The sequence below is a fragment of the Notothenia rossii genome (genome assembly GCF_949606895.1).
Source record: "Notothenia rossii genome assembly, chromosome: 8".
NCBI lineage: Eukaryota > Metazoa > Chordata > Actinopteri > Perciformes > Nototheniidae > Notothenia > Notothenia rossii.
The window spans coordinates 18,578,475-18,601,756 of record NC_136906.1 but is presented as its reverse complement, the minus strand read 5'-3'; the positions used below and the strand labels follow the sequence as shown (position 1 = coordinate 18,601,756).

Genomic DNA, 23,282 nt, shown 5'->3' with positions numbered 1-23,282 from the left:
AATCATTCTCACTGCCACAGGAAGGAGACACATGTTCTTTACTCTAGGTTTAAAAACAATGTCAATTAATTTATAAAACACACCTGGTCCTTCTCCGGATAAACTCCAGCCCTGAGGAAAGAGGCTTTCCAGCTGTCCACATCCTCTTGAGAATCACATGCCAGTTCAACTTGGCGAAGATCCTTGTAGACGTTTCTGTACAGACAACATGAGGGTTTGAAAGGACAAACTTCATGCACACAAAAGTTAAGGCACATACGCATTCACAGGTTTTCATTTGCAACCTAAGTCTGACCTCTGTTCGGTGTTGAAGATTGCAAAGACGTGCTTCGTGGACATAAAGCCTTTCTCCACATCTCGGAGCTTCAGGTTATCGAGGGGCAGCATGTACTTCTTTTCTTTCTCCTAGCATGAGGCGGACAAAATATATGTTGAGCAAAACTGAAACCTGGAATATACAACACAAAGAAGTGACATCTCCTATAAGTGATACATCGTGTATATTGTTATTGCAGATCTCCGCCAATGAGAAGACATGATGGAATGCATTTTTCACTGTGTGGTGTGGACCAACACCAGGCTGGCGAGATGGAGAAATGCATGATGGGGGGAGAGGAAGAAGAGGAGGAGCATGAGGGAATTCTGGGGGGGATGGGGTGCCAGCTTTCACTGTTGAGCAGAGACATCTGGAAGCATTTACATCTGCACAGAGCACGGCGCAGGCCCAACAGTTACATCACTCACAGCTCCACACAATCCCCCACCCCCAACACACACACACACACACACACACACGGTCCAATATTTAACTGCACGTGCAGAGACAAACAAACAAGTTGAAAAAACATATATGGGATTTCAGTGAGTGCAAAGACATGCAGACACACATTTATGTTCAACCGCCTTAATATTGAAAGATTCAGGCGGACTGATGTGGACAAGCGGCTTCACACACGCACACTTGTACACACACATAATCACCCCCCCCCCCCCTGGCCCCCGTAACCCAGTACGATTTCCTGCAAATTCCAAAGTCAGATCCCGGCTGGAACATTTCAGCCCGCCTGCCACGTCAGTTTGCCTCCACCATCCTCCCTCTCTCATTCTCTTTCTTTCTCTTCGCTTTCGCAAAAAGGCGAGCGACGCAAAATGCTCCGTGTCGGTTAGTGTTGGGACACACCGAGGCCACTGGACTCGAGGTCGTCTTAACCCGTGGTTAATAGTGGTTTCTTTAGTGGTCTTTTTATTCTGCTTTAAGAATGGACACGACCGAGGCCTTGGGAAGAAGGTAGAGCGGTGAGTAAAGATTTTTGCACTTTAAACCACTGTTTTCAAATGTTAAGTCGTGAGTTAAACTGACCGTTTGATTGAATCATGATAACTTCATCGATCTTTCATACACTATTTGAAAATGTCTATACTATAAATCATTTGAAAAAATGGTAGAGGCGAGTGTGCACATACTGTAGTTATTTAGCGAAGACGGAATGCAGCCAACCTTCTCTTGATTTTCTTTGCTTCAATTGGTTGAAAACATTGTGCAGGCTAGATTTGTTATATAAAAGTTATTTTTGAGATATGAAACGTTTATTAACATAATAAGTATAACCATGATTCAGCAGTATGGCTCCAGATACTATCAGTCACTTTCTATGTACGTGGCTTTTTCAAAATGTGCGATTGCTCCACTGGGCTAATGTTTGCTCTCTGCGCCCTCTGTCCTACTGTCCTAGGGTAGCGACCTGCAGCCGCCATGACCTCGGGGTCTTTCCTCCCATCAGAGTCATCCTAACCCCCCCGCCTGCCCAGTGTTCAGACTACCTGTTCATCAGGCTACAGCTGAACAGTAGTCTGCACATTGGTTAGGCTGGGCTGGGACGCACACACCTCCAGCTGCCAAATCTCCACCTTGGAAAATGTATTCTAATTCTGCTACATATTCATCTGTATGCATTATTTATCATGTCACCTTGTCTGAGCTATCTTTATCTCCAGTGGAACACAGAAATGCCTCTCACCTCCTCGTCTTTGTACCAGGACAGGGACTCTGCAGTCAGGATAAACCAGTACTCCTTGGAGCCTCCCTTCATGATGCTGATGTTGATGGTTAACCAGCCTTTCCTGATCACCTACACAGGGAGGAGACGATATAGGGGAGAGCAAAGGGTGATGGGGGGGAGAGGGACAACAGGAGGGCGAAGGAAAACAGCTTTATCAATCAAGTTTATTCATTGGTGACATAAGGGCCCCATAGGTGTACTGGGATGTGACTGACACTAATAAAACCTTACCTTCTTACCTGCTGGCTCACTGTATACGTGGTATTATTTTATCTTATTGTCTTAATATTCAACATGTAATGAGTCTAGTATTAAGTAAACATGCATATCATAGTGAGGATTAAAGGGAAAAATTATTAAACGTCATGAAGTGATCAAAGGGACAGTAATGCATGCAGAGTAATACATACTGTGTGTTACATTGCTAAATGTATACAAAAGGGAACAAATGGATTGATTGAAGATCCTAAAAAGTGGTTCTTTTTCAACAGAAAATAAATCTTTAAACCAACAAACAAACAGGACCAGATGGTGTCCAGAGCCTCAACTCAGAGTCAAAGAGCAAATGGCGACGGTGGTATGTTGGTGTCGGAGGGTCAGTTAGAGCTAGACTATGTATTAGTTGTTTTAAAAAAAAAAAGCATTAATTACTTTTAAAGCTAGACTATGTATTAGTTGTTTTCTAAAAAGCAGCGTTAGTGGGGTTAACAGGACAACTGTTTAAGTACAAATGAGGAGAAATGAGTGCAGAAGAATGGGGTAAAGTAATAGATATAGAGAGATGGCTAGTTAGATAATCTCCCAGACCTTAATAAAGAGACATAAAGTGAAACGATAACATGGGAGATGGAGGCAGGAAATACACCAGACTAAGAGGCCGAGTTCAGAGCATAGGCCATGCAGGAGCCCTTTTAGCTCTGTGCCTCCATTTTCTCCCCACATACACCGCCATGCACTTAAAGTACAATATGTCTATCTGTGAAAAGTGTGTTCTACTGCTAAGACAGAAAAGCAGTCAGGAGGAACCAACATCCTCCTGACTGCTTTTCTGTTTTTGTTTGTGTTTTTGTTCTTGTTTTGTTTGTCAACCTGACTCATAATGTAAAGCGTCTTTGGGTCTAGAAAAGCGCTATATAAATCCCATTTATTATTATTATTATTATTATTAAGAGAAAAGTATTTTATTCTTCTGCACTCCCTCTCCATCCAACAGAGGACTAGGGTGAGTGACGGGGTTAAAACATGTTGATTAGTTCCAACAGCAACATAAACATGAGGAGGCAATAACATTATTAGTTAGACAAGCGGGGAAAAACGACTTTAAAGTTTGAAATCCACTTTGTTAAAGTCAGAGGGAAATGTTTTTGACATTAAGAAAGAGGAGATAATGAGATGCTTTAGTTTGAATACTTTTTGCTAGTAGATGACAACTGCCAAGATGGTTGTAGATGTATGCGTCACACGTATTTGTTTAAGGTGTACGATTACTTCTGAGATGAACTCCAAAGGAAAACAACATTTGAATGATTACAATGAAACGAGCCCATTGAAATCATTGGAGTGTATCCCAAAGCCATGACCAGTCCCCATACGACATTACAAACAAATTTGATTCGCTCTGAATACAGAAATACTCATTAGGAACGTGGAGACTGGTGGGTTTTTGGATATGTATGTCATTTTAGAGGGAAATGGTTTTTTACATACATGTACTTTAAAAAGAAATCATTGCAAATTAATGCAAAGAAGATTTCAAAGAATCAAAATGTTTACTGTGTTGTCGATTAAAATCCCCCCCCTCCCACTCCCTCCCCGTTTCGACCCCAGCGATGTTAGGGACGATTCTCACGAGGCACACTTTCACAATGCACGAGGCAGCAGCAGAGGTATAAAGCCTAAGACATGAGAACTGACGCCACTCCACGGTCAGTGATGGAGGATTTCTCTCTGAGGTCCTTGACAGGAAACACAAAGCATTGCCAGGTGCAATAATCTCTTGGAATTATAATGTCCTGTTTAAAAATATTGGGTGGAGAAAAAGTGAAATGTTAGTAGCAACCCAGATGTGTCCAATTAAAGACAATTACTGTCTTAATAAACTAAACAAAGAATTACGAGTGAACCTGCCGTGTGTTACTGTTTAGTCAGTTCCAAATTACTGGTAACTGCGTGCTAAAGCTAGAATTGATGTTGATATGAATTTCATCTGGAGACTCTACCTTCTCCTCTTGGACCTCTCCTAGTACGCCAAGCTGCAGAGGGGTGAAACAACTCATTATGGTGAGGTATACATTCCTGTATGTGCAGGAAGCCGTTTGTCCTGTTGTCTCTCAGCATTCTGTCTTCTCCACCCTAACCATACTGGCTGACCTGTGTGTTGGCCTCAGTCTCCTGCACGGCCTACCCCTGCTGCCCCCGGCAGAGCGCGGTTAGAATATTTCGGGTACTTACCAGAATCTCACCCTGCAGTTAAAAGGAAGGTGAGGGAAAATTCAAGCAAAGGGGAGCAGGCAAAGATAAGGAAGAGATGAGAGATGGGAGGTGAGGAAAAAGGGAGCAAGTGGAGAGTTGGAAGGAGAGAGGAAGTAGAGAAAAAGAGGTCAAGATAAGGATGGAAAAAAGGGGTAAGGAATGATATGTTTGAGGGGAGCGAAAAAAAAGGAGGAAACAGAAAGCAGTAGTCCAAGATGGTGGAGGCAGGAGAGAAAAAGAGAGAGAAAGAGAGACAGGGCAAGAGAGTTACATGCAATTAGAATTACTTCAGGTATACAAACATTTGGTTATGTCATTTGTTGCTCAGTTGATCGATGCAGTGTCCATGCACGTTCTGAATCTCCATTCGAAAGATGCTTGTGGGTTAATGGCCAGGCAACAAAACAACCAACAGCATCCTGTGATTACGTTTTGCTTCGCAGTAGAACAACATGCCTGGGTCACATGCAAACAGCAATTAATATAGTCGTGGGAAAAAAACAGCTTGAAGGATGGAAGCTGCGTCTTCTTTCGCTTCATTAAAGAAACCCTCCCCTCACTGAAACCAGAATCTCTAACGCTGGTTAGCAGTCTCAAAATCAGGTTTCAGGATTTTAGCAACACACATCGAAATTCAACATACTTTAATATCAGTCTGTATAAAACAGAAAAGAAGAAGTACCAGCTGTGTGGACAAGCCCGTTCCATATGAGGATTAGAAATAAAGGAACCGGCGTTAATCAGTAGTTCAAATGATTAACAGTGGAGGTATCTTTAACAGTTTGATAGGTTGCGATAGATTAATGGCGATGAGCTTAATCACTTCTGAAGTGAGATATATTCACATGGGTGACTAATAGGCTGGTAATGGGAGACATCAGTCAAGGTAGGTTAAAGCTGGGATTGTTGAAAAGGCCAGAGCCGGGTGATAGGACTTACCTGGTTGGGTATGGGCCGCTTCTTGTTTGCAGCTGTGTTTCTCTGCTGGGCGCTGTCATTACACACAGATGGACAGAAAAGACAATAAATATGATTGATGAAAGCACAACAAACACAACCCGTCTCAAGTTATTTAAAAATATATACAAGGCGTGCACAAAATGTCTTGCAACACTTATCTGCGTCTCATGAGTGATAATGACCAGATAACCAATCATTTCACATTGGTGTATTTCAAAAAAGTGAATAACCTGTATATAAGCCACGCCTGGGGGGGAGAGAAAGGCTAAGGTGTCGTGACCAAAGATGGAGGATTTCATATTTCAAAGCAGAGACAAAATGTAACTGATATCACTTCTTTTTTTTTTTTTTTTAAACGCAACAAAAACAATTCAGACTCTTCCAATGTACATTTATTTAGTTTAATATGTACATAAAAAATATTTCTTGTCTTCCTGTGACATTTTCAAAAACATCCAGACTGACAATGACATATTTGACTCTATTAGGCATGCTGTTGTTATTCTTCTACTGTGTGTTTCCTGGTAGAATGGATAGCATCATTGGAATAAATGACCTATTACTGGGCTGATGTATATCTTAAAATCGCTAATATATACGGCTACACACATACAGGAAGTTGAACATTGCCCGCAGAAGATTTCTAACAACATGGAGAGTCAAAGTGTCCCCTCTCACTCACACACCACCCTACATGCCTTCAGTTAGCCCACCTGTTGCTGCTGAACACTGGGGGGCTACCATCATCCAGCCTTCTGTAGTCAAGACTGAAAGTGACGTCATGAGAACCGTTAAACAGCCCTGGCTAACCTCCAACACATTACTGCAATCCGCTCGCCATGCAGAGGCTAGCATGAGCCCGCACACACACAAGCGGCGTGCTTTATTACTCAGTCACCGGCACGACCCACTCAGGGGGGGGGGGGGGGGGGGGGGGGGGGGACTGGACTACATGCTACTACACTAGACTACGAGAACGCAAGCACAAAGTCTAAACCGCTCAGAGATAAACCACAAAAACAGTGCTTTACCGTGTGCAAATGTGTTTCAAGTGCACACCAGCAGCTATCTGCAAATGCAGTAAAACATCAACACCCTCCATTGTACAGTACGCATTCTTCATCATGGCGGTCACACAGTCGGCAGCAGACAGGAAGTTTATCTGGCAAGTAATCGAGCATGACATGATGGCTTTGTTTAGAGGAGTATTATTGTTACATGCGAAAAGGGGGGGAGAGGTGGGCAACTAATGTGACCTTTATCATTATGGCATCCACATCCCCCAAGGGAGCCTCATGCTCTGATGTGGCTGGATGACTAATTAGCATACTAGATTACACTGTAGCACGGCTGCTTACAACATGTGGCTAATTATAAGCAACACTTTGATTCAGAAGAAGTGATGCGGTGGGGAACCTGTTTCTGAATCAGCAGCTGGGTTCCACATGTCTTTGTGGCTAGTAGTGACATGATTACAGCTCTTTTCCTTTCTAAATGTACAGAATCACAAGTGCACTTCAGACAACGGGCAAACCGGAGTTAATCGGATTCACGATGCCTGTACTGAGACTTCAGGTTCTGGAAACACGCTGCAAGTTGGACTAAAGAAGGCGGGTGTACATACTTAGCAAAGCCTATGAAGTCCTCATGATTGGTGTTGATGTAGGACAGCTCAATGTCAATCAGCAGCAGAACCTTGATTAGAGACCAGAAAATTATGATTAGGATGGAGAGCTCTCAATTAAACGTCACTTACAGAGGGCAGTAAGAGAGAGCAAGTTCACACGACTAATACTTCACCTTGAGGGATTACAATTTAAGAGACATGCATAGCTATACCAATATAGACTGATATTCCCTATGTTCTTTTAAATTGCAGATGAGAATATGACTTATTCTATAAGTTTCAGTTTATAATCCCTACGAATCTACCTGCCTTACTTTTGGTTTAAATAATGAGTTCTAGAAAAAATGCTTTCAAAATGTTCAAGTATTTCAGAATTCTTTTAGACATTTAAATGTGTAAACCTTTATGTTTTCATTTGAAGAAAACTGAAAGACTTAATACAAACTGTGCTAATGCAGTACAATTATTTGAAGGTTGATCAAATAACCAATTTACAGCTTATAAAATGGTGGTTTATTTGGTTCTCTGCACAAACTAAGTTAAAGAGACTGCTAACATACTGACACTAGAAACTAAACACTTTATTTGATCTCTTTTGTTATGTTTCACTGGCAGCTTGCATATGGATCAATAAGCTAACACGTGCCCACGTCTACTTCGTGTTGCCTCCCCCTTCCAAGGGGCAACAAGAGGGGAAGTATCTTCCTCCCGCCAGCACAATATTTCTAGCAGGGCCACATATGAATTGTAGATTGGAGCTCTTACTGTATTTTTTTCCGCATATGAAAAAGATAAACATGAAAGACTGGCCTGAAGGCACTTGAGAGTCCATTTATTCAACATCCCATCGACTCACCTGGTCCTTGGTCTTTCCTTCTCTCTCTCTCACGTGGGTGGTGACAATCCTCTCAGTCTCCTCTCTCAGCCTTGGGTAAGAATTGAGCTGAAAAAGCAACATACCACATTACTGCAGCGTTGAACGGAGAACAAACACACACACACACACACACGCACACACACTTGCATGTGAGCTTGAGCTTAGTAACACTTACCAATAAGAATCAGAGAGAAACAGGAGTGAGAATAAATAGAGAACAAAGAAAAGGGAAAGAGATAGTCAAGTGACATTTCATTGTCACACATATCCAAACAACTACAGACCAACACACATAAAACAGACTAAGTACACAATGACCATCTGTTGTAAAAGGTGATAAGGTTTTTACCATCAGCCAGGGATGACTTCATAAATTAAAAACCAACAACGTAATGCTACGAGTTTGCCATGGGCTTAAAGAGCTCTCCAGGGATTGAAAGCCAATTACAGATTGACTCATAATGTGGAACGAGCGTTGTGTGCTTGCCGTTTCACCTCACTATATTTGCATTTTTTTTTTCAGTGCTGTGTAAGCTTCTTCTTGGATGGGTGACTGGGATCTGATGTTTGTTACATTGAGATTAGAGGATTGAGGACTAAAGAAAAGTGAAACACACAGGCTGCACACTTCTAGGGGGTCGCAATTGATGAATGTAAGAACATGTACGAGTTTCTACATTCACACATTTTTGTAACCCTACTCATTGTAACTTTGAGGAAGCATTTTGTTTAGAATATCAATGTAGAAACCTTTCAAACAAACAGAGTAATGTCTTAATTGTATGCAATGTCAATGCATTCAGGACCGTCATCTCTAACTGATGGCAGAGTTTTGATAATATTGATATTAGTGAAGACAAGATGAGAAAGGGAAGTGACAGAATGGGGTGAGGGAGAGATAAACAGGGGAAAGTGTGTATGTACATCCAGTGTGTATGTTCAATAATACAATAGTGTGCAGTGACTCCATTGGTCCACAAGATGGCAGTGAAGCACCGTTGCTATGGAAACCCTTCATTCAAGCTGCCACCGCATGCATTGGCTATTAGTATCAACATCTCTTTACTAAAATCACTCCCTTTCTATCACATTCAGCAAAGAGCTGGATGTCAGACCAGGAAGCAATGTGGAAATGGAAAATATTTAAATGCTTTAATGAGCAATGATACTGAGGTCAGACGACATGGGGGAGCTGTCTGATGGAATGTTTTGTGTTTGAAATTTAAATCGTGTTTTTTAAGTCAGTACTAAATCTGAATGGTATGGGGACTTCCAGACGCGGGAAGAGTGGAGATGGGACGATACACACATTGGAAGCAGTGGGCACGGATGGCAAGGGTGGGAATGGGACTGATTTCACTGGGGTGATCTTTTTACTAGGATGACAGAGGTAGACATTTCGAAAGAAAAGGAATTCCTTCTCTTGTCATGCCATCATCCCAGCAGGGGGGTCCCTGGTTACCTTAACAGCACACTTCATGACGAGCGCGGTCAGCTCAGACACCACAAGGTCCACACATTTGAGGCTGGGCTCTTTGAGTTTGAGGATCTGCTTTTTGACTATCGCCTCGAAAGCCAGGTCAGGGGTGAAGAGCCCCGTTCTGAAAGGTCATGGGGTTCAGAGTGCAGAGTGGTGGTAGAGAGAGAAAAAAGGGAGGAAATAAGAAAGAAAAAGAAGAAGAAAATCCAGAAAGGGGAAAAAGAGGACAGCCAGGAAAGAGAAAGACAAGAAATAGAGTCTTTGTTTAGTTAGTGATTTATAGTTGCAGACAAACAAACCAAGCAGTGCAGAAGGACAAGCCACAGGTCTTTCACATCCTCTTCCCTGAAAAACCAGTTCCTCTAAAATTGCGTCAATAAGGCAGAGATTTCACTTACAACTCAATACCAAATTAATGCCTAAGACTAATCCATGTTTTACTGGCTATGTGTACTGAGCTATGAGACCTGCAGCTTGTCCAGGAGAAACCAGAGATGCTCAGACAGGTTGAGTCCTTGAAACATCTTGTATCCACGACGACACGTCACCCGTCACAACACTCCACAACACGACAGCGCTGCCTGCACGGGGCTAATGGAGCCGGGCTGGGCTGAGGGCAAACCGCACAGAACGTTCTTTTGTTTTTAGTTAACTGATCTTTCTGGGATATTGCAGGAAGCTGTTGGCTAAGTTCTGGGTCAGCGTACCCTCTCCCACACCCCCATGTCGCCCCCTGCCCCGTGTCTCGGCTGGGTCGGGATATGCCAGACACCTGCAGTACCTTGTTGGTGCACTGCCTGACTGTGTTGATGAGCTCCTGAATGACCAGATCGATACATTTGAGACAGGGCGTTTTCAGCTTAACGATCTGCTTTTTCACGATGACCTCAAACGCCAGGTCTGGAGTGAACAGCCCCGTTCTGAGGATGCACAGAGAGACAGAGGCACAGCGGCACACAGATGGGACAGTTAACAGACGGGTAAGCCGACAAAACAGATGAATAGACTGATGATTAGGTACAAAAAAAAAAAAAAAAGGTGACTGAAGAGGTCTGAGGTTATGGACGAAGAGACTATTAACATGCCGACAGCAACAACAGGTGGAGAAAAGATAAAGTGTCAAATAAGGCCAACCACAAACAAGATATGATAACAGACAGGGAATAATTCATTAGCGCTAAGACACATGTAACACAAAACCTCATTTTAAATGAATGCCTCATCAAACAGAAACAGAAAAGGATGGTGGGTGGTGCTGAATTGAGGAGATACGGGGATTTATATTTAACAGCGGGACAAAGAAGAAAAGGGGGAAACACATTGCAAAAATAACATAAAACACTTTTACTTGTACTTTTAGCCTGTGATGGCAAAGATTGATTAGAAAAACTTGTATGAGGGGAAAGAATCCAAGTGTGTGGTCACAGCAGTGTCATGTATATTAAGCTCTGTAGGGGGCTTCTTTGGAAGTGAGGCAGTTTTGTTTTGTTGCTGTTCCACTTGCCTGACACCATGGACGTTCTTGATTGCGTGACTGATTTCTCGCCTTAGCTCCTTCTCATCAAACACAATCTGGTAGAAAGAGGAAAAAGATGCTAATTATATTTTTAACAAATCTTAAAATACTGAAATCTTTGTGAAAACCAAAACACTGTAAAAACTGCCCTTCAGACTTACCTTGACCAGTTCGAAGGGGAAGCGTTCGTGGAAGAGGCGGTTAATCTTTGCGCCCCCGGACAGCTCGTTGGTGTCCACCTGGTCCCCTGAGCCCTCAATGCACTTCTCAAAGTCCACACCAAACTGCTGCACCATCCTGATCAGAGTCAAACACAAAATATTACAACTATAGCTTGAGGCTTCTTGAACATCCCAGCAAAAAACCCTGTTCTGTAGAGTAATGCTAACTCCACTAGGGGTAGTTCCGGCTCAGGGCTACCTTTTCACCTTTTTTCTGGCCCTCCAAAATCGAAGTTCATACCGGGCCAACAACCGAGCTGAATATGCTAAACTAGTGACGTATACACTCTCAACAGCTGAATGGTCAGGGAGAATCGCTGGCAAGGGGGCTACAACTACAACAAAATGAACATATTTGACCGTGATTTAATTGTAATACACGTATCAAAAATAATGCCGAAGTAACAACATACTGATACCGGTCTGTAGACAAGACGGCAGGCGAAAAACCTTTTAAAATGCGTGTTTTCTGAATCGGATCGATCAGACTAAGCTAACGTTGTATATGCTCCGTCCACACTCACAACAACAGCCAACAGACATAAATAAATCAGCGACTGTATTCTAGGGCTGTACCCGAATATCCGAATATTCGTTCGTTGGAGTACTATTCGGGTTTCAATTTCGTTATTCAGATATTCGTTTTTTTTTTTTTTAATTGATTGAAATATCCAATATCAACGTAAGAGCTTGTGCCTCTTCGGGGGGTGCTAACACTTAACCATAAACGTTATCGTTTACTTTCTCCGTCTTTATATGTAGATATGACTTTTTCTCCATTAATCTCCGTCACGTTGTTTCCATAGCAACAACAACTTCCTGTCAACAGAGCTAACTCTCCTTCAAAATAAAAGCATGTCCATACAAAATAGGAAGCCAAGCCAATTAACCAAGCCATTACACTAACTATACAACTGCAACGAAAGTAACACACACAATGCAATATCCTTTTCAATTTCAAAGAACACAATTTGGGTTATATACATTAACAAATAACTATAAAACAACAATACTGTAGAATAACAAAAAGAATGCCGTGAATAAACCGAAATACACGCGTCAAAGCGGTTCGCCGCTGATTACTACGCACCCCCCGCACGAAACGAATATTCGCTGCTGATTACTAACGAATATCCGGAGCCCGAAAAATTGTATTCGGGACAGCCCTACTGTATTCGCCATGACACAGACAGTCTGTGGTTTGTACTTTTTTAACTTTTGTCTAGTTTCTGAAAAGATATAAGAAGCTGTGAGCTCTGAGTGCTAAAAGCTAAGGGCTGATGTTTTGGTTTTGTGGTTCACATCGAAGATGACAGTTTTATACAGAGTCGCTCCGCCCTCCGAACAGCCGATCGCCCCGCCTACACTGCGTTACTATAGTTACTACCCCAGGTACTAAACTGTAATGGAAATGCAGTATAAAGTGAGCCTGGCCTACCAAGGCCTAACCATAATGGTTACTGTACTAAGCCGTGCTAGGTCCTGCAGTGGAAAAGCGCCATTACTTTAGATGAAAATAAGGTGCCACTCCCCACGCCCCTCTGCAAGATATTTGGCTAAAAATAACACAATGGTGCTCTAGGAGGAGATTCAGGGGATAAGGTGGGGGGGGGGGGGGGTTACCTTGTTTGGTTATTGGCTAAAGGTTACAGAAGTCAAAACATCATTATGACATCATAAAGTGGCCAATATCTGATCAGCTCATTTTCAGACAGGTTTTTATATAAATGGATCAGGACAAAAAGAGAGAGAATCTCTTTTCCTGAAACTTTCAGAATCTCTTTACACAGAGGGGACACATGTTTATGTATAAAAGACATGAACAAGTGGATTTTGCATAATAGGTGACCTTTAACTCTAAAACAGTGAATGTGAATTGTTCCAAAACAGTTAATCTCAACATCATCAATTGTAGGCCAACTACTCAACACGTTATGCTAGGTGTTTAAGAATGACCTAATGGTTGCTACATTCTTATAAGCAGCAATATTCTGAATCACTCACTGCAACAAGGCCTTGGTCTTGCGTGTTGGGTCGTCTGGACGGAAGTTCTTGTATTCCTCCACTTCCTTCTCCAGGGAAAGGAGCTGACTCTGCAATTTACTGCGCAGTCCAGGCAGAGTGTCCCTGATGTGATTGGTCAATTGCTAGAGACAGAGGGTAGTAACTAGGGTTATTTCAAAGATCAAAGGGCATGGAAGGAAGTGAAGTACACATTGCGATTGCACAACAAAAAATTGATGGGGAACCTGGTTGAGTGCCTTCTGTAGATGTGGTGTGCCCATACGCTCTGCTATGTGTCTGTAACCGGGGTGAGACAGGAAGAACTTTCTCTCTGCTGCCTGAGCGGCACGAATGTCCTTCTTCCCATCAATGTCTTTCTGACTGCGGTTCACCACACCAATGTACCCTGCACACAACAACACAAATAGTCACTCTACAGTCAAAAACTAAGTCTGAGAATGTGTTTTTTTGTGTATAAAACTCACCTCTACGCAGTGGTAGGAGTTTGTTTTCTAGGATTTCCTTAGCATCCGTCCCTTCATCCATCAGGTCCAGCTTTGTTATAACACCAATAGTACGCAGACCTGCAGCAAATGATAAAGTGTTATTACATCAACTTAAACTGATTAATCGTAAATCATAACATTGTTCCCTTCTATAATAATGCAGAGGGAAATGACTGATACACAGAATAATTATCTGAGTGTCTTTGACTTTTCTTCTAGCAGAGGCTTGTCTAAGAAACAGCTAGAAAGATTTTGTAACTCGAGAAACGTGACAAATAGCATTAGCATGTATAATAAACAAAAGCAAAAGTTCAAAGCTTCATTCAGAACAGTGGTATTCAAATTCAAAATCAGCTTTGGATTGCTGCACAGCTGATTTCCATGTCTATTCATTCTGATTAAACCTGATATTTCTACATGATAAAGATAAGGCTACAATATCAACAATTTGTTTATAGAATTAGATTCCAGCAGTAGTTTTGTAACATTGTGTATTTGTGTAATCCAAACATGTTCAATAACTCCAGATCTAAGTCATGTCCAAAAAATGTCAGTGGTTTTCAAATTCACAGCATGATTTATACTGACACAATATTCTCCGTAAATCAATATTTGTTGACATTAAGAAAAAAGTATTCGAGTGAGAGTTGTGTTCATGGGCCTGCTCTTTGACCTTTTAATGAATCTACAGCTATGCGCTCACCCTGTGGGTCGACCTCCTTGGCGATCTTCAGAGCGTCCGAGTTGGCCAGGTCGGTGTTGGCAGGAGTGACGGCCAGGATCAGACAGCTCTCCTTGGTGATGAACTGCAGGAGCATGTCTCTGATCTGGTGCTCGATGTCTACGGGCTGGTCTCCAACGGCAACCTTAGTCATTCCCGGGAGGTCGATCAGGGTCAGGTTCAGCACTGAGTGGCGTGGAAAGAAGTCGTAGGGATGACAAATGCTTTTCATCAGCTCAAATTAAGTAAATGAGACTGAGTGCAGAATGTAGTGGCATAACAAAAAAAAACTAATTAATCAAATCAAGAAATATTTTTCTTGTAATTTTGTGAACAAAGCTGTTCGATTAGTGTGATTTGACAAATGAACTTGATAATTAACTAGGAGTAGACAACCACTGTGTTAAGAATTTGTGTGGTGTTTATATTTACATGACAAGATAAATATAGTATTCCTGTGACAACAGCATTTTCCTTCCTTTTCATAAAAACACAATCGGCCTCAATCATGTTATTGTGTGTCTGTGGTTTGTAGGGGAAGCTTTCACCTTGTGAACGAGACACTTGGGGAGGCAGGCATTTGCGGTCGTAAAACAGTCTCGACTTAATAAAAACATAAACGCCCTCTTAGTTTTTATTTTAAGTGTTGCATTTACTGAAATAAATAAACTGAAAAATAACAAGTTTGACAGCTTCCATGGGGAGGTAAATAGATTATAGTTTGTGACAGCAATTCAGTGATGTGTATTACAAAAAAACCTTAGAACATTACAAAAGTGGCATTAAAGTTTGTTTTATTAATATCTAAAGGGCTCTCTGTAGACAGAGAGGGGCAAAATTAAATATTGCTCTGCGGTATTATAGGTGTAAAATACAGATACTTTATCATGCTATAAAGTAATAGGTATATTAGATATATCATGTTTACAAAATGAACTGAGAAAAATTATAGATATTTTGCTTACAGTATTACTTAAAGTGCACCTATCATGCTATTTTTCGGCAATAGCATAGGTCTCAGATATATAAAAAACATGTCTCTGAAGTGTTTTGCTCAAAGTACCAAACAGATCACACATTCTAGCCATGCCTCATATCCCTCTATTTCACTTTCTGTTTCAAAAGTGCTGATTTTGGGTATAAAGCTTTAAAAAATAATTATACAAAATAAAAAAGGAGGGGGCTGAGCTCATGTGGGACCCTGCAGCTACTGTCTGAACTAAATACTGCCGTGATGAAACGCCATATCATGGATTATCAAGGGTTATTTCTGAAACTTTCTGATAGTGCCGTGGGTCCACATTTCCGATATTACGTCATATCGGACCCAGATCTGGATCAGCTCCGTTGTACCCCCGTTTTTAGAGATTTATGTACGGAGGAAAAAAGAGAGGGTTTTATTTTCTGACACTGTGTGAGTTCCCCGACACACATGGGACACATAATTATTTATAAAAGACATCAAAAAGTGCATTTCGCATGATACAGTAGGTCCCCTTTAAATACCTCAAAGATCAAGATACTGAACTATATTGGTTTTGATACGATCCAGTTATTATTAGAGATGTCCCGATCCGATCAGGTGATCGGGGATCGGAGCCGATCACGTGATTTTCAAAAGATCGGAATCGGGAGAAAAAAATCGGGGATTGGGATTTTTTTTTTTTTTTTTTTTTTTTTATAAATACTTTTTTTAAATGTTGTATTCAATGTTACAAAACAACAATGACCATGTTCAAGTCTTAAAGTGATCCTGAGGCCTTAGTTTTGGTTTCAAATGACACAACATCATGTATGTGTTGCTTCTTTAGGGCTTGTTTTCATAGACCTGGTTGCTTATTTCTCTCAAATCTGGCAACAGAGTGGGCAGGGCGCAGTGTCTAATTGTAGCAGTAAGCTAAGGAGCACTGATAAGCTTTATTTTGTTTTGATCCAATGCTGCACAACTGAACTGATCCAATGCTGCTGTGAAAGAAAGAAGCTATATCCATGTTGGATAGAATATCCAATTTAAATTTTAAAAAAAATCTTAAGGGACAACTTGAATGCTTTTTTTCTTTTTTTTCCTCTTAATGCATTGCATAAAGATCGGATCGGGAAAAATCGGTATCGGCAAATTGTCAAAATCAAATGATCGGAATCGGATCGGGAGCAAAAAAAGGTGATCGGGACATCCCTAGTTATTATAACCCTATACAACCATACGTTTAAAAATAAGTATGTGAAAATATATGATGGTGGGCAACATCACATTGTAATACGATTTATCTTGTCAAATAATATGCAAATGTTCTTTACATGTAGTAAGCCAAGTGACAAAGTGTTACCACTGTGTGTTTTTCAACAAGATGTGTGCCATTACCGTTGGGGGAGTAGACCCTCAGGTTAATTGGGATGGGAGAGATGCCTTTGTTGGCGCCTGTTATCCTCTCGGTCTCTGCTTCAATTTCCGACCGCACTTCATCGAAATCCACAAACTTCTTCGCTTTGCAGTGCAGGAATTCAGCATATTCTATACACAGGGGAAGAGTGACATACACAAGAGAGCATAGAGGGAGAGAGAAAAAACAATGAGAACAGGGGAGAGAGAATATTAAATTAAAGAGATGAAGGCAGCAAATAGCAGACAGTGAGCTCTAGCTGGAGGCACTGTGACCGAGAGGCCATGTGCAGGGCAGCGATGAAAGGAGACGGGCTGTGGCCGGCACACTCACCTGCGGTATTATTGACCAGCTGCAAAATGAGAGGTCTTCGGGTAACAATGCCATTTCCACGTGGAAGAAAGTCCCTGAGGGAGAAAGGTAGACAGAGGAAGAAACATTAACGGCAGAATTGTAAAGAGTACAAAGGATGAAAAGGAAGAAATCGAAAAAGGAGAGGGGCATGTTGGGTAAAACACGGGCAGGTCAGGACAGAGAGAGACACATAGCAAAAGAAAATAAATCCTACAAGAAAGTAAGAAAGGAAAAGAGAGAAAGCGACAGAAAGAGAGAAAGCGACAGAAAGGACGTTCAATTATTCATTACAACCAATGTTCATTTCCTCGCAGCGGGGCCTCTCGTAAATAGATGGGCATGAGGTATTTCAGGCCCCCCAACTCGTCTCACAACAAATCAAATGTGACAAAGTCATTTTCTCTCATCATTAGAGCTTCATAGGTCAATTCACACCCACTCTCACTGATAGTGGAGGAATCCACCCTAAAATGTAATTTACAGATGTTGTATTGACAATATTCCTCACTTTAAATGTATGGATTCAGGAGCTCAGACAAATTGTAGAGCTGCTCCACAGACAGTGTGACAGTATTGGAACCAATCCTACAACACTGTGAAAGCATCCATGGTAATACAAAAATAAATCCTGTCACAGTTTCATAGAGCACTGAAAACATTTGTATAACTCTTAAGTGGGTGACATTAAAACATTGTGTAATTGCTGACACAGATGCGGTCTCACTCAAGTTTAATGTTGCTGAAACTGAATTCTCTTATTGTTGGATATTCAAAATCTAAATTCTGCTTTAGGGTGGATTACCGGTTCGTGATGGAGATTTTGTAAAGTGGCTGTTTTCATTTTCTAACCCTAACCCATGAACTTGCTCCCTGCTGATAAATTGGCTGCCCATTTAATTTAAGCCAAGGCCTAGCTGACCTCTGGCTGTTAGCTTTTGTGTAAGATCAGGCTGTGTCAACACAAGACCTATGGACCATGATAACGCCTTAACCACACTAGGCTCGGGCCTGAGACTTGACAGTGTCTTGCGGTGTGCACATCCTCGGCTGCAAACCTGCATCATGCTGCTTCATTACACAACACAAGGTAATGCAACTGCACTGAGCATGAAATAACAGTAAACAAACAAGGGGCAATTGCTATTGGTAGTGAGTCACCAACCTGTAGGAAACAATGAGAAACCTCTCGCAGTTGGCTTGTTTTAAAGTGACAGGGTTACTGAAGAATTTTTAACAGGCACATGACCAAAGTTGCTTAGTCAGAACTGAATTGAGGCTCCTCAACCCAGTCTAGTGCACTCTCCTCCAAATTCTGAAGGCCTCTCTGCTGCTGAGCCCACTCACTACATCTGGGGCTAATCACTACACCCAGAACTTGAACAATCTGCAGAGCTGAGCATGTCACCAACCCATTCTCCTTTTCCTCTCTACTGCCAGACCCACAGGCCTGATGGTACCATGGCAGCGACTTCAGACTGTGAATGTGTCAGGCACAGGGCTGGAGAAACGAGAGGAGCTTACATACAACATAATGCAGTCCTGTGGTGGAACAGAGGGGAACGTTCTGGATGTTCCTTACATCAGCAAAAATCCCCAGGTCTGTGGTTCAGCGCTGGTGCTGTGTCATGAACATAAAGTGGAGCATGCAGACATTTGTTCACACGGCCAGCCGACGGTATAGAAAGCCCTGGACGAGGAATGGGAGCAAGGGAGGGAGGATTCAGAACAAAAATACAGCAAGGGAAAGGATATGCTTCACACACAACAAAATGTTCTTTTCACAAATGTTCTTCTGAGAAGACATAACATAAGAACCAGTCAGTCTTCATAGACAGAATTAGATAAACAGCAGTGGCATATTGAATAGAAGCACGAGGCCGGGATTCCATTATTGATGGGCTGTAAATGATAAACGAGGCTGAGCAGATTGTGTATCATTTCATGCATTATGGATGGCCAAGCAACGAGCATCAGTCTGTGAGCCACCCCTCCCTCTTGCACGCAAAAAAAAACGAGAGAGTAGGACCGGGAGAGATGGGCAAAGCCAACTCCCCTCCCCCTGCCAGCCTGTGACTCTTACAAACTAACAGAAACTCTGAGGATCCACAGCCTCCAGCTGATCCTGCTTCCCTCCAGTCTACAGAGGCCTGGCGGGGCTCCTTTTCAAACTCGGAAACCGGTGTGTGAAACTCTTATGTCATGCTATGCTCTCACGGGAGGGCAAAGTACACAAAACTGTGTTTGTGGTTCAGTGGGAGTAATCCCATGGCTCTCTGGTGTGGCAAAGAACGCATAATTATGGCTATCCGCAGTCCCGCACCACAGTCTGTCAATGTGGGTATACCAAGAAGCATCGCTAAGCAGCAAAGCCTTTTCAAGCAAAACCAAAACTCAACTGCTTAGTGGGAAATCCCTTTGCTTTCTGTTCTTTGGTTGTCTGTTCTATTTCCTCACAGGGAAATCCACTGTGCTTCTGAAAAGATTCTACACTGGAGGACATTTCCGTTCTAATTCCTCTTAGCATCCATGCCATCAACCCTCACCATGTCTCCTACTACTACTCATAGCATTGGTAGCAACTCATTTTAAAGGTTTGAATGATGCTAACATGGTCATATTGTTGTTAATGTGGCACAGAATTATGGTAATCAAACAAAATGATGTAGTAGAAGATGTAGTACAGCTATAGAACAACTCTTCAAGAGCTTTACAACCTCCTGGTCTCTCAGTAGACTACTTGCCACAGATCTGATAAAAACCTCCACCCAGACAGCTTGCTGTCATAGATATGACGTCTTTACTCGCCACTAGGACAATGACACAACGCAGCCAGAAATTGAGACACGGTCCTGATTATTATTCCTAAAAAGCCCAATAGAGCATGCATTAAGATGTAGACAAGCCAATAACATATCATATTATGATAATGTGTAACTGATTTAAGTGTAAATACTTTTAATGTGTCAGCTGAACTTAATGGTCCTCATTAGGGTGCCCTGATGCCAACCTAAACAACACATAATCACACAGGCCCATACGAAAAAAATGAAACGATCAAAGTCCATGAGGCTGTTAGTTGAGCTAAAGTGATTTGATTATCTTCTGCTCAGCAAAGTACGCAAATCAACCAGACAATTTGTTCTTGTCTGCGCTAACAAACTTGGAGGGAACAGAGGCCCAAATGACATCCACAAGATGGGTCACGCAGGTCAACGAGGTATCACAATCCCACCTGACCTGCTGGGGGACGGAAATACGGACTATGACAACGGAAAGACAGTAAACACACAGAACATGAGCTGGTATTTTCTCTACTCGCTCAGAGCTAGGAAATGTAAAGCAGAAACGGTGCAACAACAAACATGCATAATATGATTGCAGAGCATTGAACAGTTAAAGAAAGAGAAGCAGTAAATGAAACCACGTAGCACAGATGTGTTAAATATGATCAGGTGAGCGACAGAAGGAGAGGAACATGTAAACATATATACAGGTCTGAAATGAGTCTGTTCCTAGCACTAAGTGACCCTCTTTCCGCTATTGTTGGTGCCTCAGAAATTAAAAGATGGATTATTTACAGACAAAGCGGTAAGAATCAAACCTTTGACACACAACACCAAAATAAAAACCTCAGCCACCAGGGAAACCATAGAGCAATAATTACTGGCGTTAACAGCAGCTCAGCCCTCGTGTTGAAAGACTGGTGTTACAGTAGAGAATTGCTAATCAAATATGCTGCCACACTAAACACTCGTAGTTTTGTGCAACATATGACTGCGCATGCTATTGGGATTACTATTGGCTGCTCTTGGGCTTAAACAAGCCCATAGATCAACAATGAGTCACTTCTACATTAGCACACCTGTTGTTATAGTGATATGAAGCACCTCCCAAATGCTTCCAGGTTAAAGTGAGACTCGACCTTGAAGCTATGAGTTTACTGTTCCACCCTTTCTGCCTTCAAGTTTACCTACACAGCAGCAATAGGCACACAGAGTAGCTGCTGTACTGCTGTTGGATACAAAGCTGTTAAAGACTCAAGTCCACCGCTCATATACTTCATGAAAGGACAAAGCACGTTCAAAGGTTTATATCATAGCATATGCAAATTGTGTGTGTGACGTACGCTGGGCGGAATGTTAGTGCTGCACACACAGTCATTGAGATTGCGGTGATTTTGTCTCATGTTAATTACAGCTGATATGTGTCAAGTGCACTCATAGGGCAAAATCCTGCTCATCTGAATTAATGTGAGCTGAGTGGTAGTCTAATCTGTGTGTGTTCTTGCCTGAGAGCAGTTACGCCATGCTCTTGTCAGTGTGTTAATAAGCAAAGGCCTGTCTGCATGCCTTCCTTCCTCTTATCTGTAGAATGGCCTGCAGTCTATGTGTGCAGCCTGTGTGTGGGTTGGGTTACACCCAGACACACTGGGTGTCTCTCTATGGGCTGAAAACCGGCTAAACAAGCTGCTTCAGATTGACTTTGTTTTGTTTCTTTATCTACAGGGTGATCTCACTTACTGCTGATGTGGGAGAGAACAACAGGAATGGCCTGTTGAGGAGCTCTGTAGCTCAAACCTCACACCACAGAGAATGGAGGGACATATTCTTTTCAATCCTAAAGTTTAGCCAGAAACAATAACAAAAGAGGAAGATGGTGAGGGAAGTTGTGTCTGCTAGAGATGTGAGCTTGTTTTGTTGAAAGACTGAGTACATTAAGGTCAAAAGCAGTGCATTACATGACATACAATGGATACAAATACAGCTGCAAATATCTACATCCCTAAGGGAAGGGAGGTGGCTCGCATTGGCTGACCAGCTTCACCTTGCTGACCTTCTCTATAACATATTTGTTCTCCCACATTGAAAATAATAAACATACTAATCAAACAACAAACTGTTATGTAACGTAATAAACCTTCTAATGAACAGCTCTGAGCTACAGACAAAGAACAATTATTGGTAAATACAAATCTTGTGAGACATTCTGGGTGTGATATTAAATCATAAATAGAAGGAAACAGATAACCATTGCAAAACAACAATGCCTGCAATGCACATAACAACATTAGTTATACATTGTATAGAATGTCTTATCTGGCCATGCTAAAATGTCAGAGTGTAAAGAGGGAACCAGGTACAAAAACATTTACTGAGAGTTTAAGAGGGCAAATACATTCGGCAAAAATATTGGCAATGGTGGAAACAACCTGAGAGCCCACTGAAGAAAATAGCATGTCTATCCAAGTACTATAGTTTGAATATTGTCTGTTGTTGAATATAAGCAAACACTTGAGCACTAGTTTCAAAAAACTTGATTAAAAGTTGTTAACAGGTCCACTGCTTAGCCACGTAGATAGCGTATGTACGTGAAGTTGGTGAACCTGTCCTGGAGCGACTATCAGACTTTCAAGGCAGTTTTACGACAAGTGCGTAACTTCATATTGACGTTACGTGCTGTTAGAGCAAGTAATGCTGGCTTAGCTTTATGTCAAATAAAACAATTAAAAACCGTGTGATAACGTGATACCACGCAAGGAACTTTGTAAACCAGGAGATGATTGAACATGTTAACTTAGTGAGACACTTTCACTTACCTGCCGACAAAATTCTCCAAGACTGAGCTTTTCCCAGCGCTCTGTCCACCGACCACCGCAATCTGAGGAAGGTCTAAATTACAACTCTGACCAATGGTGCTGAATGCGTCTTGAAGCTTGTTGATCAGGGGAATCAGGTCTTCCATGCCCCGGTTCCCCATGGCTTCGTTAGCTCGGAGAGCCCCTTAAACAGGACGCAAACCAGACCCAAAAGCTATCCGCGCTAACTAGCTAGGTAACGTTAGCTTAGCAGGAAGGTGCTCTCGGGTTACTCTGAAGAGTGGAGATCCGCCGTTTCAAACAACACCGGTTTTTGTCCTCACCTTGAACACTTTAACGGTTAACGGTAATGCGATTCACACTTATATCATTTCGGGGTCTTTTAAGTGCATTAACTAAATACCCAGTCAGTCGAAAGGGACGGAAAACTCGCAAAACAAAACTTCCTCTACAAAACACACCATCCGGTAAGACAGGAGATGACATCCGACCGAAACCGGCGAGTAG

General features: G+C 42.0%; 1 protein-coding gene and 1 long non-coding RNA gene across 4 annotated transcripts; one reads left to right on the top strand and one right to left on the bottom strand.

The window, feature by feature from the left end:
- The first annotated feature begins 1,005 nt into the window (after positions 1 to 1,005).
- On the top strand, positions 1,006 to 2,300 carry LOC307014177. The gene is made up of 3 exons (XR_013801177.1): positions 1,006 to 1,296; positions 1,734 to 1,918; positions 2,038 to 2,300. It is a non-coding gene; the product is annotated as an uncharacterized lncRNA (long non-coding RNA).
- Positions 1,925 to 23,255, bottom strand: LOC307014174 (dynamin-2-like). Of its 3 annotated transcripts, XM_079641958.1 has the most exons (16): positions 22,776 to 23,255; positions 17,159 to 17,232; positions 16,807 to 16,956; positions 14,427 to 14,630; positions 13,703 to 13,801; positions 13,463 to 13,623; positions 13,218 to 13,360; positions 11,154 to 11,289; positions 10,981 to 11,048; positions 10,258 to 10,396; positions 7,976 to 8,062; positions 7,117 to 7,187; positions 6,206 to 6,259; positions 5,472 to 5,523; positions 4,512 to 4,523; positions 1,925 to 2,129 (listed from the first exon to the last, which is right to left on the bottom strand). In XM_079641958.1, exons 1-16 carry the CDS (start codon positions 22,934 to 22,936, stop codon positions 1,986 to 1,988), a joined length of 1,755 nt encoding a protein of 584 aa, XP_079498084.1. In that variant the 5' UTR covers positions 22,937 to 23,255; the 3' UTR covers positions 1,925 to 1,985. The 3 variants fall into 3 exon arrangements, with proteins under 3 accessions (XP_079498084.1, XP_079498085.1, XP_079498086.1); XM_079641959.1 differs by lacking the exon at positions 4,512 to 4,523; XM_079641960.1 differs by lacking the exons at positions 4,512 to 4,523; positions 6,206 to 6,259 and having other exon boundaries at positions 2,015 to 4,312; positions 22,776 to 23,253.
- Between the last annotated feature and the right edge of the window lie 27 nt (positions 23,256 to 23,282).

Excerpts from the sequence above, each read along its gene's own strand:
- LOC307014174 (XM_079641958.1), bottom strand. The coding sequence starts at position 22,936 with ATGGGGAACCGGGGCATGGAAGACCTGATTCCCCTGATCAACAAGCTT. Across the intron at positions 8,063-10,257 it reads TCAGGCAGTGCACCAACAAG|CTCAATTCTTACCCAAGGCT; the intron begins GTACTGCAGGTG and ends TTGCTTTTTCAG. Across the intron at positions 5,524-6,205 it reads CCAGTGTTCAGCAGCAACAG|CGCCCAGCAGAGAAACACAG; the intron begins GTGGGCTAACTG and ends GTGTAATGACAG.